The sequence below is a fragment of the Sorex fumeus genome, unplaced genomic scaffold (genome assembly GCF_029834395.1).
Source record: "Sorex fumeus unplaced genomic scaffold, SorFum_2.1 ptg000045l, whole genome shotgun sequence".
Lineage (NCBI taxonomy): Eukaryota > Metazoa > Chordata > Mammalia > Eulipotyphla > Soricidae > Sorex > Sorex fumeus.
The window spans coordinates 575,604-592,079 of NW_026606102.1; the positions used below are offsets into that span (position 1 = coordinate 575,604).

Below are 16,476 nucleotides of genomic sequence, written 5' to 3' on the forward strand. Positions count from 1 at the left end.
ACATCCCATGTGACAAAGTTAGGTATTCAGATAAGCTGTTTGATCCCATTCCAATTCTCTTTCCACTCTACTATCCTGAATTGCTGCTGCAGCACAGACACACATTTGAAGATAGTATTTAAGCACTCACAAACCATCACCACCTTCCAGTGCATTCCTTAGAATATATTATCAACCTCATAGCATGTCATTCAAAGGCTCCTGAAATCAGACACAGACAGGACTTGATTTCATTATATTACTTAAGAGACACTCAAAGTTAGCTTACCTGGTACAAGCCTTATGGGTCACCCCCAAACCCTATACTTTCTGCCTAGAAACTTTCACTGAGAAATGTTCAGCAGTTTTTCCTTGTGTTTTTCTTGTCTTTGCACACTGTATCGTCATTTTCAAGTAATATGGAGAGGGTATTCACCTTTGTGGAAATTTTCTTGGTCCTGAAGTTTAGTATTTGTTTCTATATGACTGCATATTTGCAAAATATAATGTTTGACAAATGGTTGTGAATATTTTGCTTATACACCCCTAGAAGAATATGGAAGAAATATTCTTTTTTGTACTAGTTTAATAAAAAATTTTGTCATATGTGTAGACTTTCCCTTCTGCATTCCTAGACTTATATACTTAATATTTACAGAGTATAGTATGACATTGGAAAAACAACTGTTATTACTTTAAATAACATTGAACAACAGTGCATGGTTGGAGGTTGTAAATATCTTTGTTTTATTTACTTAATTTAGAACAGAGGCATTCATTATTTGTTTGATGTTCAGTGTAGGTATTGTTGGTTTATTTATTTCTTTGGTAGAAGTGTTTTGTTTATGAAGAAACCGCTCTTTTACCAGTACACCAGGAAGTTTTTAAAGATGAATGGAAGTAGAATTTGTCCATTTGGGGTTCATATGTTAAAATTATCATATAATTGCCCCCACAAATTTCTACTTAGGCATTATGATTTACAAAATTGATAATAATAATAAGGCATACAATGTTCCAACTCCACACCCACACCAGAGTTTTAGCACTCTTCCACTAATGTCTAAAGGTGTCTTCCAACACTTGGAAAACTCAGTTCTGTAGGAAGTTCTTAAGTTTTCTTTTCATCAGTCAGCTGTTATTCCCTTCCAATGTTTCTGCAGGTCCTACATATGAGAGAGGTCATTCTGTATTTTTCCTTCCCTATAACTTCACTCAATGTTATATCCTCAGTTCCCACACATGTGGCAATGAACCATATAATTTTATCTTTTCTTATAGTGGAATAGTATTCCGTTGTGTCGCTCTACCCTGGTTTCTTTCATCCTCTCATCTGTTTGGGGGCACTTGGGTTGTCTTCAGATCTTGTCAATGTGACCAATTACATTGTTTGATTATACAATGTTATATTATACTAAATACTGGGTGTTACGTTTTACTTTGCTAACATATATTATCCTTTTAAATATTGGTAAATAGGGTTTTCTGACATTCTGTTAACATTTTTTTATTACTGGGTACATGAAGCATATTTTCCCATGATTTTATTTTCTTATTAAGTCCTTTGAAAGGTATTTTTGTGACAGTATTGTGATGGATTTATAAAATGAGTTTTGAATTCTTTCATCTATTTTCCAAAATCAGTTTTGCATTTATTTATTTTCTTTGAATGTCAGATAACATTTACCAGTAAAACTGGGGTTGAGGCTAATTTATCAAAAGTTTACAAATCACACATGAAATTTCCTGTAATGATACAGGGTTAGTCAGACATTCTGTTTGTATTGAGATTATTTCAAATAAACTTAACAATGGTTCAATCTCTTTGTAATACAGTTTGACAGTTTCTTACAAAGCTAAACATACTGTTATCACATGGTCTGCATCATTCTCTTTGTATTTTCCCAGTGGAGTAGAATACCTCATATCCACACAAACTTGCTTGCACAGAGAAATAACAGTTCCATTGATAATTCTTTTTTTTCCATTGATAATTCTTAAAACTTGAAAGCAACCAAAATGTCCTTTATGAGGTGAATGAATTAATTGTGGTGCAGTTAGACAATGAAATATTATTCAGCATCAAAAATAAATTAGTTGGGCGAGAGCCATAGTACAGCGGGTAGGGCATTTGCCTTGCACGTGGCCAAACCCTGACAGGTTCGATCTCTGGCATTCCATATGGCCCCCCAAGCACCACCAGGAGTAATTCCTAAGTGCAGAGCCAGGAGTAAGCCCTGAGCATTGCTTGGTGTGACCCAAAAAGCAAAAAAAGAGAAAAAAAAAACAAAAATAAATGAGTTATCAAGTTGTGAGCAGACATGGAGGAAACATAAGTGCAAATTATGAAGTTAAAATGCTTTATTTCATTATGGAATGCTGACAAACATGCACCTGCCTGTGTGTCACTGACAACTGGGTTCCATGGGATGTCAAAAGATTGCCAGGCCACTCATCTATGAGATGGTCGGACTTCTTCGTCAAGACCCTGAACGAATGGTTTGATACTCTTTGTGTTCCTGGAGTGAGCAGACGATGCCACTGGGCTACACTAGCATGTGACAGGGACAAATGGAGACATTACTGGAGCCTGCTTGAGCAAATCGATGAGCAACGGGATGATAAGTGATACAAGTGACATTTCATTATGGAAAAAAATGCGGATAACAACCCCATCCCTCCTTGCCCACCTAACAACCCTCAAAAAGCCACAATGCCCGGTCAACCTCTTTTCATTTTGGAGGCAAGACATTCTTCACTTGTCCTGCTCTTCCAGTGAGTCCCAAAAGCAACAGAATTTTCTGCCAGTAGTCTAGACAATTGCTCTCGATGCTCTGTGATTTGGACCATGTGATTCCACATATGCATAGTGGCCCTTAACATGATATTTAATAGACAGAAACTTTGGTAGGTCCTTGCCGGTTTAGGACACTTTGGAGTACTTTGGAGTACAGGGTCCGGAGGTGCTCAGGGCTTACTCTTGGCTCTGCACTAAGGGATCACTAGTCCTGGGGAGGCTTAGGGGACTCTATGGGATATCAGGGAATGAACCCGGGTCGGCTTTGTGCAAGGCAAGCTTGTACCCAAGGTAAGCTTAATACCCGCTGCACTATCCTCCAGCCCTACGGGCAACTTTTTATTTGCTCTTATTCATCTTTTCATTTGCTTAATTTTAGAACGTGAACCTGGAGAGCCTGACAAATTCTTAGGAATTGAAAATGTTGAACAGATACCAGAAGAGGCAAAGAAAGAAGAGGATGAAGAAATACAAAGAGAGCAAACAATACCAGCCAATTTGGAACGGCTTTGGTCTTTTTCCTGTGACTTAACCAAAGGCTTGAATGTGAGCAGCCTTGCCTGGAATAAGACAAATCCAGTAAGTTAGCAAGCATCTGAGCAATTCCATTTCTGGCAGTGGAAGGCAGCTGTCAAGCCCTAATGAAAATAGTACTTTTTTAGGGAGTAGGGGAACAATTTAAAGAGACATACCCCCATTTTAAATATCTCTCATGTACATTTATATTCTTTAAAAACGGGAAATGTAAATAGTTACAAAGGATGTTTCCCCCCTTTAATATAAGAAAATATTTTTATTTTAGGACATGTAACTGGGATATGACATTCTCCAATTCTAAGGTACTAAGGAATGAGCTGGAATATGTGTCTGATTTATTGTAACATATGCCAAATTCATGTACCCAAGTATTTTTCTTAGTAGAAGTGCTCATATTCCAGATTCATTTACTTATTACAGTTGACCATGCAAAAATGAAGACAGATCTTTTGACTTCTTAAAATACTTTAAATAATTGCAAATATTTAAATGGCACTTACTGTATACCAGGAACAGTTGTACACATTTTGTTTGTTTCACACAACTCTACTAGTTCAGTATTATTTTCTCATTCTCTTGGTAAGGAAATTAAAGCACAGGAAAGATAACTAACTTGCCCAGAGTTACACAGCTAACTTGGGAGACAAGCCAGTGATAATTAAAACCCAGACATGGGGCTCTGGAGTTGTAGTTCTTAATTGCTGCAGTGCCCAAAATCACCTTGAGACAAATGAGATGTATATTGTCAAGCTGAGGAAAGTGTTCTTCCTTGTGAAAAAAATCATGGTTCTTTTATTTATTTATTGCTTTTTGGGTCATACCTGGCAATGCACAGAGATTACTCCTGGCTCTGCACTCAGGAATTATTCCTGGCGGTGCTCAGGGGACCCTTATAGGATGTCGCGAATCAATCCCTGGTCTGCCGCATGCAAGGCAAATGCCCTACGCGCTGTGCTATCGCTCCAGCTCCAATCCTAGTTGTGTTAAAAACACAAAAGACTGATCTGCTCTTGAAGTTTATGAACTAGTTCTGGGTGTGTGTGAGGGGTATGGGGTGGGGCTGTACACATCAGGGTTTGGAGCTCCCACACTGGGCTGAGGTGCTCACTGAGGGTTGCAACTGATGGCACTTGCACAGGTGTTTGCCAAGTCTCACGTATTCTTCAGCTGTGGTGCTCACTCACGTTATAGCTACTATTCCTGATTGCACTGCACGCAAATCCATTAGTGGCCGCACACTCACTCATCACACTCTGTAGTCATGGTGCTTCCACACACACACACACACACACACACACACACACCTGGCTGTGCAAGGTGGCGGGAATCACAGACAGCAGGATGCCCAGAGTAGTACTGTGTATGTGCAAGGGATTAAACTCTTCCGCTTGCCAGACAGACATTCTGTGCTCTTCTCCCGGGTCCTCACTTCCTGTCTCTTACATGTTTTCCCGCCGTGTTCTCATGTGGAGAGAAGAGAGCTCAGCTGCGTCTGCTGCTTGCAGGGTCACCAATCCTATTAGATTAGGACCCTAGCCCAATTAATTTAACTCTAATTACTTTATGAAAGTCCTATTAATAAATGTGAATATAATCTCATTGGGTTGGAGCCATAGCACAGCAGGTAGGGTGTTTGCCTTGCACGTGGCCAACCCAGGTTTGATTCCTCTGCCCCTCTTGGAGAGCCTGGCAAGCTACCGAGATTATCCCACCCGCACGGCAAAGCTATGGCAAGCTGCCCATGACATATTCAATATGCCAAAAACAGTAACAAGTCTCATAATGGAGACATTACTGGGCCCGCTTGAGCAAATCAATGAACAGCGGGAGGACAGTGGACACTGGACAGTGGATAATCTCACTGGGAGTGAGAGCTTCGTTCAGCGTTCTTTGTATCACATCATTATCATCATCCAAGTACTGCCAGGAGTGACCCACAGGCTCTGAGCAGAGCTTGGAGTGGTTCCAAACCAAGCCCCTTCCTCCCGGGAAGGATTTCAAAATAGGTATTTGGGACTGGTATAGGCTACGGGAGAAATATAATTCAGTCGTTAACTCAGTGTCTGTATTTTATGCTTGAAATGGTTAGGTTATTCTTGAAGAGCTACAAAACATAGTGTAATTTGTAGTACAATCTGGGGAAATTACCACCATTTGTAAAATAATTTGTTAGTTTTTTAAAAAGTTACTTATTCCTCAGTCTGAAAGGGTGACTATTGTTACTATATTTTGCTTAGGTAGTTGGAAGTGGAGTAGAAATTGAGAGAAAATGTGTAACCACTTTTTAACATAATTTATAAATCTTGCTTAGGTAGTTGGAAGTGGAGTAGAAATTGAGAGAAAATGTGTAACCACTTTTTAACATAATTTATAAATCTGTATGCTTTTACATTTTTACACTATTTCTACACCTTCTTCTTATTTAAAATTTTTCTCCTACTTTTTAGGACCTTTTGGCTGTTGGCTATGGACACTTTGGATTTAAAGAGCAAAAGAAAGGATTAGCTTGTTGTTGGTCATTAAAGAATCCCATGGTAACCCAAACAGTTATTTTACTTAATTAAATGTTGACATAATTCCAATAAAGTAGATAATTGTATGTGATTACACAAAAGCAAGACAGTTTTAGCTCACAAGGTTTTATTTTCTTCTATTTAAATTCAGGACAGCTAAAGTCTGTTCTTTTCTATATACAAGAAAGAAAATTTATTTATAACTAATTTTGATAAATATTTGCTGAGCATTAGTAGGCTTGATGATGTAGTTTTGAACCATTGTTATGCCTGCTAGTTACAAACACAAATATATTTGCAAATGAAAATCTTTTGTAAGTTAGATTTTAACACTGGGTTGTTTCTAAATAAAGGAATTGCTCTTCATCATCTTATAAAATAGATTTTTGTCCGGTTGAGAGACAGTACAATGTATCCAACCAGGGTTTGATTCCTGGAACCATGTGGTTCTTCAAACCATAACTGGATACAGCCCTGGATGCCCTCAGAATTTCCAGTGTCACTTGGATACTCAAGCAATGTTGCGCCCTTGGACCCTCATTCTGAGAATCTCTAGCGGGTCCCTTGGACCTTCTGAGCACCCCTGGGCAGCCTCCTTTCAATAGTTGTTTTTGGCTCTTCTTTTGTGGTTCTCAAGGTATGCTAGTGGAGGCTCTTGAGGCCATCTTGGCCATAATCAACCAGGCCTGTTAGTCCAGTGTTGGCACTTCAGCACTCCTGAGGCTCAATGGTGGAGTGGGCACACCCAGTGCCTGGAAGTCTCTAGGGCTATACCCAATCGTGCTTAAGGATGTCATGCAGTGCTGTGGATTGAAGTCAGAGTCCTGTGCATGTGCTCTTTCAACTGAGCTATTTTCTTAGCCCTATCTATTTTTAAAAAATTTCTTTTGACTTCTATTGTCTTTGATATCAGATTAATATTACCATCTTATTATCTCATTCCTACTTTGGACAAAGTGGCAGGCTATCGAATGTAGCCTGCCCACACAGCAGAGTCTGGCAAACTCCCCATGGCATACCCAATATGCCAAATACCAGTAACAATGATGGGTCTCATTCTCCTAAAGAGCCTTGAATATAATCTCAGGGCTAGGATGGAGACATTACTGGGGCCTGCTCGAGGCAATCGACGAATAACAGGATGATTTGTGATTTGTGATTTGTGATTACCATCTTATTGCTATTAAGTTATTAAAGCAGATAAATATGATTCATGGTCCAGAATTTTTGCTATCACTTGTTAGTCTGTTACTTTATCACTTTATGTTTATTTTCAATCCACTTTTTTTTTCTTTTTTTATTAGTGAAAAACCATGAGGTACAGTTATAGTCTTACAAATTTTGTGCTTGGGTTTCAGTTATACAATGATCAAGTGCCCATCCCTCCACCAGTGCCCGTCATCCATCCCCATGGGTCCCAGCATCCCCCCCCCTCATCCCCCCCCCCGTCCCATCCTGCCTCTGTGGCAGGGTATTCCCCCTTGTTCTCTCTCTCTTCTTTTGGGTACTGTGTTTTGCAAGAGAGGCTTTGAGTGGCAATCATGTTTGGTCTATCGACTACTTTTAGCATGCTTCTCCCACCCTGGGAGGACCCTCACAACACCCTTCATTTGGTACTCTCTTCTCTATCTGAGCTTCCTTTTCACCTAGAGCCTGTGGCTGGCCTTCCATTCATGGAGCAAAATTCCTGGTACTAATCTCAGCCATTCCTGGGTGTTATTCTCCCTTTTTGTTGCTTTATGTTCCCCAGATGAATGCAATCTTTCTGTGTCTATCCCGCTCTTTCTGACTCATTTCGCTTAACATGATACTTTCCATGTAGTACCACTTGTATGTAAATTTCATAACTTCATCTTTTCTAACAGCTACATAGTACTCCATTGTGTAAATGTACCAAAGTTTCTTTAACCAGTCATCTGTTCTCGGGCACTCAGGTTTTTTCCAGATTCTGGCTATTGTAAAGAGTGCTGCAATGAACAAACAATTGCAGATGTCACTTCGACTATACCTTTTTGCCTCTCTGGGATATATTCCCAGGAGTGCTATAGCTGGGTCAAATGGCAGATCAAATTCTAATTTTTTGAGAGTCGTCCATACTGTTTTCCAAAAGGGTTGGACCAGCCGGCATTCCCACCAGCAGTGAAGGAGGGTCCCTTTCTCGCCACATCCGCGCCGGCATTGGTTGCTTTTGTTCTTGTGGATGTGGGCCAGTCTCTCTGGTGTGAAATGATATCTCATTGTGGTTTTGATCTGCATCTCTCTGATGATTAGTGATGTAGAGCATTTTCTCATGTGCCTTTTTGCCATTCGAATTTCTTCTTTGCGAAAGTTTCTGTTCATTTCCTCACCCCATTTTTTGATGGGGTTGGGTGATTTCTTCTTGTGGAGTTTAACCAGTACCTTGTATATCCTTGATATCAACCCCTTGTCGGATGTGTACTTGGTGAATATCCTTTCCCATTCTGTAGGCTGTCTTTGTATTTTGGTCAATGTTTCTTTTGAGGTGCAGAAGCTTCTTAGTTTAAGATAGTCCCATTTGTCTATCTCTGTTTTCACTTGCTCGGCCAGTGGCGTGACATCTTTGAAGATGTCACTTTTGAAATGTGGAATGGAAGATTTAAAAATATTAGAAGAACATATATAAAAATTAGAATTTTTATATGGCCCCAAGTATTTGATATTGAGTTTATATAGCATATCAGAAAAAAAACAACAAACAAATCATTTAAAACCCAAGGAAGGACTGATATAGAATTCTTCATCAGAAATTTGTTTTCTATGCAGATTGTTAGATTGTTAGAACCAAGACAGGATTTAGATTAGGCATTACAACAAAAAAGAAGGCTGGACAAGTTTATCTTAAAGAGTCCTGGAGCTTATATTATGCATTGCTTAGAAATTATTAGACAACCAGAGCACTTGAAACAAATACTGCAAGATAGGAACAGATAAAAATTAATTTGGAGCCCATTATTTGTTTAAGAATGTGGATCTGTAACGCCCAAAAGCAGAGAGAAAGTATGGGGGAAGTTGTCTGCTATAGCGGCGGGGGGAGGGTTGGAAAAGGGGGTACACTGGGAACATTGGTGATGGAGAATGTGCACTGGTGGAGGGATGGGTATTTGATCATTGTATGGCTAAAGCTCAAACGTGAAAGCTTTGTAACTCTGTATCACGGCGATTCAATTTAAAAAAAAAAAGAATGTGGATCTGTGATGAAAGATTAGCAAATTATGGGAATTACTGTAGATGCTTGTGTTACTTCTTTTAGTTATTGCGTTTAATGAAAATTTTGATGCCTTTTCCTCTCCCCCACTTTTCTGGCAGTTAGGAAGAGGGGAGTAGGCTGACTTTCACTCTACTGCTACCATTCTAGCCTGTGTACCCTCAACTCTCCCTAACTGTGTTCTGTAAAGCCAAGTTTCAAATGTAATGTACTGATTTCTTTCTGCAGTGGCCAGAACGCATTTATCAGAGTCCACATGGTGTTACTGCTATAGATTTTTCCATTGGGTCACCTAACCTTTTAGCAGTGGGACATTACAACGGAAACATTTCAATTTATAATGTACAGAACAACAATAGCGCCCCTGTTCTGGATAGTAGGTGAGATTTTAAGAATTAAATAGTATATAATGCATCCTACTTAGGGGATTATATACTAGTATATAAGCTGTTAGATGTGTATCTGTGTGTGTTATATAATTCTACCAATCCGTAATATATAGATATAGATATAATCTAATGTGTTTAATTTTGAGAGAATGCTGTTTTTATGGGTGATAAGATTTTTAAAAATTTAATAATTCCAGGGGCTGGAGCGATAGCACAATGGGTAGGGCATTTGCCTTGCATGCAGCTGAACCGGGTTTGATTCCCAGCATCCCCTATGATCCCCTGAGCACCGCCAGGAGTAATTCCTAAGTGCAAAGCCAGGAGTAACCCCGGTGCATAACCAGGTGTGACCCAAAAAGAAAAAAATTAATAATTCATAATTATATAGAATATTCTTTCCTAATATTCTCTTTACCTTCTCTGCACACTTCCTAAGCAAACTTAGTTGGGTTTAACAGTTTAAACTTATTTGTTCTTAATTTATTTATTTGTTCTTCATTTCAATTTTTCACTTTTCTTTAGCAAATCGATGAACAACGGGAGGACAGTGCTTCTTTGAAAAAAAAGTTGCATATGTTAGGTTGAATAAATGTGATTTTTCCAAGGTGTACAAAACGTTTTTGTTGTTGTTTTTTTTTTTGTGGGAGGGCTCACCTGATGGTGTTCAGGGAGGCATGCAGTGCCAGGGTTCAAACCTGGCTCTCCCAATGCAAAACCTATTCCCCAGATCTTTGAGTTGTCTCCTAGGCCCAATAATGTTTTAAAATATGGATATATTATGAAGTGATCACCACACTCCAATTAACACATCATCACCTCACCTAGTCACCATCCTTTCGAGGGAGAACATTCAAGATCTGTTTTCAAAAGAGAAATACTAGTTTGCATATCAGCAGATGGAAAAATTTCAAGGCAATGTAATGTAAATTATAATCACCATGCTGTACATTGGTTTGTACAAAGAACTTCTTTGTCTTATAACTGAAAGTTATAAAGCTTTATTGCTTCTAAGCTTTATTGTTTTACCTCTGCCAGGAAACTTTCCCATTCCTTTTTATTTGTCTGTGTATTCTACAAATACCTTTTCATAAAACTTATCATACTGTATATATACATATATGCATATAAATATATGTATCTTCTTAAGGAAACTAAATTCCCTTAAGAAGACAAGGAAACTAAATTCCCTTAAGAAGGTCTTACTTTACCTTTGTATCCTCAGTATGGCATATAATATCAGGCTGATAATAAGAATACACTAAATATTTGAGTACAGTGAATGAATGACTCATAAGGAAATCCAAAGTTAAAGGTGAAAGATATTGAACATATTGAATTTTTGTGAGATATCAGACACCAATGGAGTGAAAATGAGGTGAAATATTTATATCAAATGTTTGAATAAACTTAGCTAGAACTTGAGATAGGCATTAAAACACAGACTCTTTAGATTTCTCTGAGATTGTTTGCCCAAAATTGTAAGCATGGGGGAAGTAGATCCATAATTTTTACTAAATAACAATATATACGTGTACATATATATGTATATATAGGCACATATGATTTTACTGATTCAGAACTCTTGTTTTAGAAATCTTACATTAAAAAAACCAAGTGAGTGAGTACTAGATCTAGAAAAACTCATCATTCTGACTGGAAAGAGTAATCTGAAAAGTTATTTTAATTCTTCAGAGGAAATTTTAAATATTTCTTCTGATAATCAAGGCCAGAGAATCATGTCAGTGGTCATTCTTAAAATACAGGCAGAAGGCTGAGACAATTGCTTATTTGAATAAGATTTAAGTAACTTATTTCAGCTATAAAAAACCAAATGCTTGAGAAGATGAAGATACTTATGTTAAATGTGTCTAAAATAAAAATAGATTTATTCCATGCAACTGGGAAAAAATGAACAAATGAAGAAAAGTTGAATCTGAAAAAAAAAGTATGCATTTATATTCCTGGTCATCGATTTGCTCGAGCGGGCCCAGTAACGTCTCCGGGCTAGAGCGATAGCACAGTGGTAGGGCGTTTGCCTTGCACGCAGCCAACATGGCCCACCCGAGTTCGATTCCTCCACCCTCTCGGAGAGCCCGGCAAGCTACCAGGAGTATCTCGTCCGCAGGGGAGGGCCTTTACTTACTTACTATATTCCTGGTATGCAGCTAATATAATTATGGAGCACTGTCCTCCCATTGTTCATCGATTTGCTCGAGCGAGCCTAGTATCGTCTCCATTGTGAGACTTGTTATTACTGTGTTTGGCATATCAAATACATCACGGGGAGCTTGCCAGGCTCTGCCATGTGGGTGAGATACTCTCAGTAGCTTGCTGGGCTTTCCGAGAGGGGCAGAGGAATTGAACCCTGGTCGGCTGGGCCGGCTGCATGAAAAGCAAACACCGTACCACTGTGCTATTGCTCCAGCCCCAGATGTAGCAATTTTCCTATCATCTTGATTTTCATTAATTTTAGTACTTGATGATGAGAATTCTCCTATTATTCCTTTATAATTTCTTTTTTTGTTGTTTGTTTTTGAACCACACCCGGTGATGGTTAAGACTGACTACTGGCTCCGACCGAGTTCAGGGATCACTCCTGGCCGGAGGACCATATGGGGTGCTGGAGATTAAACCCGGTCAGCCACACGCAAGGCTAATGTCCTACCGGCTGTACTATCTCTCCAGTCGCTAAATTGCATATTATATTCTATTTTTGGTTTTGGGGGGGCCATACCTGATGGTGCTCAACTCCTCTCTTTTTTGACGGGTGGGGGGGGGTCGGAGTGAGAGAGGTTGTACCTGGCTGTACTCAGGGCTCGACCACTCTGGGCAGGCTCGGGAACCCATATGATATGCCAGGAATCAAATCAAGTTCAGTTGGGCAAGGCGAGCGACCTACCTGCTGTACTACTTTCCAGTCCTACTCGGGGTCACTCTTGGGGTCCAACTGTGGTACTGGGGTAAAATTCCCATTGTCCTATCTCTCTAATTCCTTTATTGGGGTCACACTTGGTGATGCTCAGAGCTTAGTCCTGGTCATGTACTTAGGGATGACTCCTGGGGACTTGAATCCCCAGTGAAACCTGTGGTGACCAGGATGGAACTGTAGTTGGCCTTGTGCAAAGGAAGAGGTGCTGGGAATCAAACCTGATTCAATTGTGCAAGGCAAGCGATTTACCTGCTGTACTATCTCTTCAGATTCTAAATCTTTTTTTATTTGTAATATTTTTTGTTTGCTTTTTGGAGCCACACCTAGTGGTGCTCAGGGTTTATACCAGCTCTGTACTCAGGGATCACTCCTGGTGAGTTCGGGACCATGTGGGATGCTACGGATTGAACCTAATATAATTAAGGGCAGTAAATTTCCTTTAGTAAGGAAGGAAAAAAATCATCAATGAATATTAGGTGACTAAGTTTTTCTTCTTTCTCAAAATATTAAGAGTAAAAGACTAATATTGAACAACCAAAGCACCAGTCTGTAGGTTCATTTAAAGTGTACTTGGGAGCTACGTTTATCATATAGTTGATTTTACGCAAAATACTTTTGTCTGTTTCAGTGAATCACCACAAAAACACTGGGGACCTGTATGGCAACTCCAGTGGATAGAACAAGATCGGGGAACAACAGGTGATGACAAAAGAGAAATACTAGTTTCCATATCAGCAGATGGAAGAATCTCAAAATGGGTTATCCGAAAAGGACTGGATTCTCATGGTAAAGAACATACTGGTTTTTATATATAACCTAATGTTTGCTATATATGCAGAGACTTACATACATTAACACATAGAAATGTATATATACCTGTTCATACACCAAATTCTCTTCCTATGTCGTGAATTAATTCCTACGGAACCCTGTATGAGGGGTTGGACTAAATTTAAAAAAAAAACACCAAAAACTGGGCCTGGGAATTGTTTTTCTAAACATCTAGTTCTGGTAGTTTCTAATATTAACTGAATTACAAAAGGCGGCAAAAATCACGCTACAATTTGTGGGCAGGTCATACATAATATCTGCAGTAGTTTTTTTCAGTGTCATACAACGAAGATGATTCTTTTTTCTTTAAACAAAGATTTGATGCGTTTGAAAAGAACCTCTACTATCAGCAAGAAAGGAACAGAAAAGGAAAAGAAAGGTGAAGCTTTGATATCTCGACAGGCTCCTGGAATGTGTTTTGCTTTTCATCCCAAGGTAAATGATTATTTACTTTTCACTCCAAGGTAAGTGATTTCAACTCATTATATATTATTCTACAATAGCATCCAACAATTGAAGTGTAGGAGGGAGAAAATAAAATGTTAATCAATATCATGACTTGTAAGTGAAAGCAAAAAACAAGCAAGCATAGGGGTTGGTGCCAAGTCAGGTAGCCTGGTTCATTCCAGTTGGCTGCTCTATGTCTTGTATCTTTTTCCTTGGAGAAAAGTTTGTGTCTCTGAGGAGTTATGGAAGAATTCTCCTCCTAAATCTGTGCTTGAGTTGAGGACCTCTGCTCTGCCGCTCTCTCAGAATCAGATCCTTTATACTGTCACTGTCACTGCCCTCCTGTTGTTTATCGATTTGCTCGAGCGGGCCCAGTAACATCTCCATTGGAGACTTTCTTGTTACTGTGTTTGGCATATCGAATATGCCACGGGTAGCTTGCCAGGCTTTGCCGTGCGGGCGAGATACTCTCGGTAGCTTGCCGGGATCTCCGAGAGGGGCGAAGGAATCGAACTCAGGTCGGCCATGTTGGCTGCGTGCAAGGCAAACACCCTACCGCTGTGCTATCTCTCCAGCCCATTCTTTATACAGTCCTCTGTATTTTAAGATGAATGGTGACTATCACACAGGAAGACTACATCCACTCCTGATGATCAAGACCAGAAACAAACCAGAGCACAGTTCCTTGAAGTCAGGGAATTTAGTCACTAGACAGAGGAATACAGTGGGTAGGGGACTTGCATTGGATGCCACTGGCTCATATTAGATCCCTGGCATTCTGTATAGTCTCCTGAGTCCTGTCAGGAGTGATCCCTGTGCACAGAGTCAGAAGTAAGTCCTGAGCACTGCCAGGTGTGGACTAAAACATGAAATGAAACTAAAACAAATAAAACATATTCTGGATGTTTTCAGTTACATGTTGGCTCATCTCTTAGAGATACTGTCATGCACCAATTGATGCAAACCCAAACTTGAGTTCCTTCTCTGTTCTATTCTTCCATCAAAATGCTATTTAAATCTTATTGTGCCACTACTTCCAACCCCTGTTTGGATTTTTATTGTACTTCATTTTTGCTATCATAGTCATATGTTAATCACATACGAATGGACTCCAATCTCAAAATCCCACAATATACTTCTCACCTTGACTTTAGAACAGTGATTTTCAATATGGGAAGTGTGGGGTTGTTGTTCCTCCAAGGGCACAATTCACAGTGTCTTGGGATAATTTTTGTTGGTGAAGTTGAAGGTTGAGTAGGGGCAGATTTCTATTGACATCAAGTGGGCAGAAACCAAGGATGGCGTCAAACACCCTGCCAGACACAGGGCAACTGTACCCAGTGACATTCAGGGTACTTATGTGAGGCTGGATTCAAGACAGGGATGACTGCATGCAGAGCATTCCTCTTAAGTCCTGCACTCTCTCTCTGGCCCACAAAATACTTTTAAAATCCCTACTTACTACATATGTTTATAGATACTTAAGATTCCATCTGATTGTATCTTTCATTCCCAGCTAGAGTTCTAGCAGCAGATATGCAATAGTGATTGCTAAACCTTCCACCTGCTCTCTGAGAGTCATTCATTTTTTCATTTTTTTCTTTTTGGGTCACACCTGGCAATGCTCAGGGGTTACTCCTGGATCATGCACTCAGGAATTACTCCTGGCGGTGCTGGGGGGACCATATGGGATGCTGGGAATCCAACCGGGGTCGGCCGCATGCAAGGCAAATGCCCTGCCCGTTGGCTGTGCTATTGCTCCAGCCCCTCTTTGAGTCGTTCTAATGAATGAACATGCACTCTTTTCCTTAGACTGTGTCCTAGCATTAAGTGTTAGGATATTTCTTATTTATTTAGGGTGGGGAGTGTTCCCAAACTCAGGAGGCTTGAGGGTCACTCCCAGTCACTGCCAAGTTGTGTAGGTCAGACAGCTCAATGCTGTGCCTGCTGTTACAGTGCTGCTCAGGTGGGAAGGTTCTATACAGCAAAACAAGGATTGAAGGCCTCCCCTTGAATCCAGTAAGGAAAAAAAAAACTCGTTCTTTTTTTTTTTTGCACAGTAGTTTTGCAGGTGATTTGATTATTGCAAAGCAAGGTAAAGAACATCAGAGACTATTTTCAAATAGTATTTACAGGTTTGGTTCTTGAATTGATTTTATAGTCAGTAATTTGGGTAATTTGACATTTCTACAAATGTATCACAAACCGATGCATTTTGACTTTTTGTGTTATAGGACACAAATATCTACTTGGCTGGCACTGAGGAAGGTCATATTCACAAATGCTCCTGTTCATATAATGAACAATACCTAGATACCTATCGAGGACACAAGGTTAGTTTAATTGTAACAGGTGTGGAAATTTATATTTACTTTGTAATAATTTTTTTTAAAAAAGGGATTGTTGTGCAAAGTAGTTTTACTTACATTTTACCACACAATAAATTCACAATTTTGGAGTTAAACATGCCAACTTGAATTTAGTGCTGTATTGCTTGGTAACCATCGGTAATGTGTGATATATTTATTTCTAGATGTCTTAGATTAAGCTTTGCAAATTATGAAAATCATATTTAAAAATTTACAGCAAAGAATTGTATATGTTTATGATAACAAGTGCTCCCAAAGTAAGATGGTTTCTTGCAATAGCTTATTTTCTGACTCTTTAATATTTAAATTTTTTTTTCTCATTTCTGTTTTTTTCTCAAACTTTTATTTTTATGTTGGAACATTGTGTGACTGAAGCCCAAACATGAATAACTTTGTAACCGTGTATCTAATGGTGATTCAATTAAAAATTAAAATAAATTGAATCAGCATAATTTATAC

General features: G+C 39.2%; 1 protein-coding gene across 1 annotated transcript in view; it reads left to right on the top strand.

The window, feature by feature from the left end:
* Positions 1 to 16,476, top strand: part of DNAI4 (dynein axonemal intermediate chain 4) — a 61,734-nt gene that overhangs the window by 36,204 nt on the left and 9,054 nt on the right. Inside the window, exons 8-13 of the mRNA XM_056122202.1 lie at positions 3,156 to 3,355; positions 5,761 to 5,847; positions 9,281 to 9,432; positions 12,999 to 13,156; positions 13,518 to 13,636; positions 15,883 to 15,981. Of these exons, the coding sequence (XP_055978177.1) occupies positions 3,156 to 3,355; positions 5,761 to 5,847; positions 9,281 to 9,432; positions 12,999 to 13,156; positions 13,518 to 13,636; positions 15,883 to 15,981 (815 nt within the window). The remainder of the gene's footprint in view (positions 1 to 3,155; positions 3,356 to 5,760; positions 5,848 to 9,280; positions 9,433 to 12,998; positions 13,157 to 13,517; positions 13,637 to 15,882; positions 15,982 to 16,476) is intronic.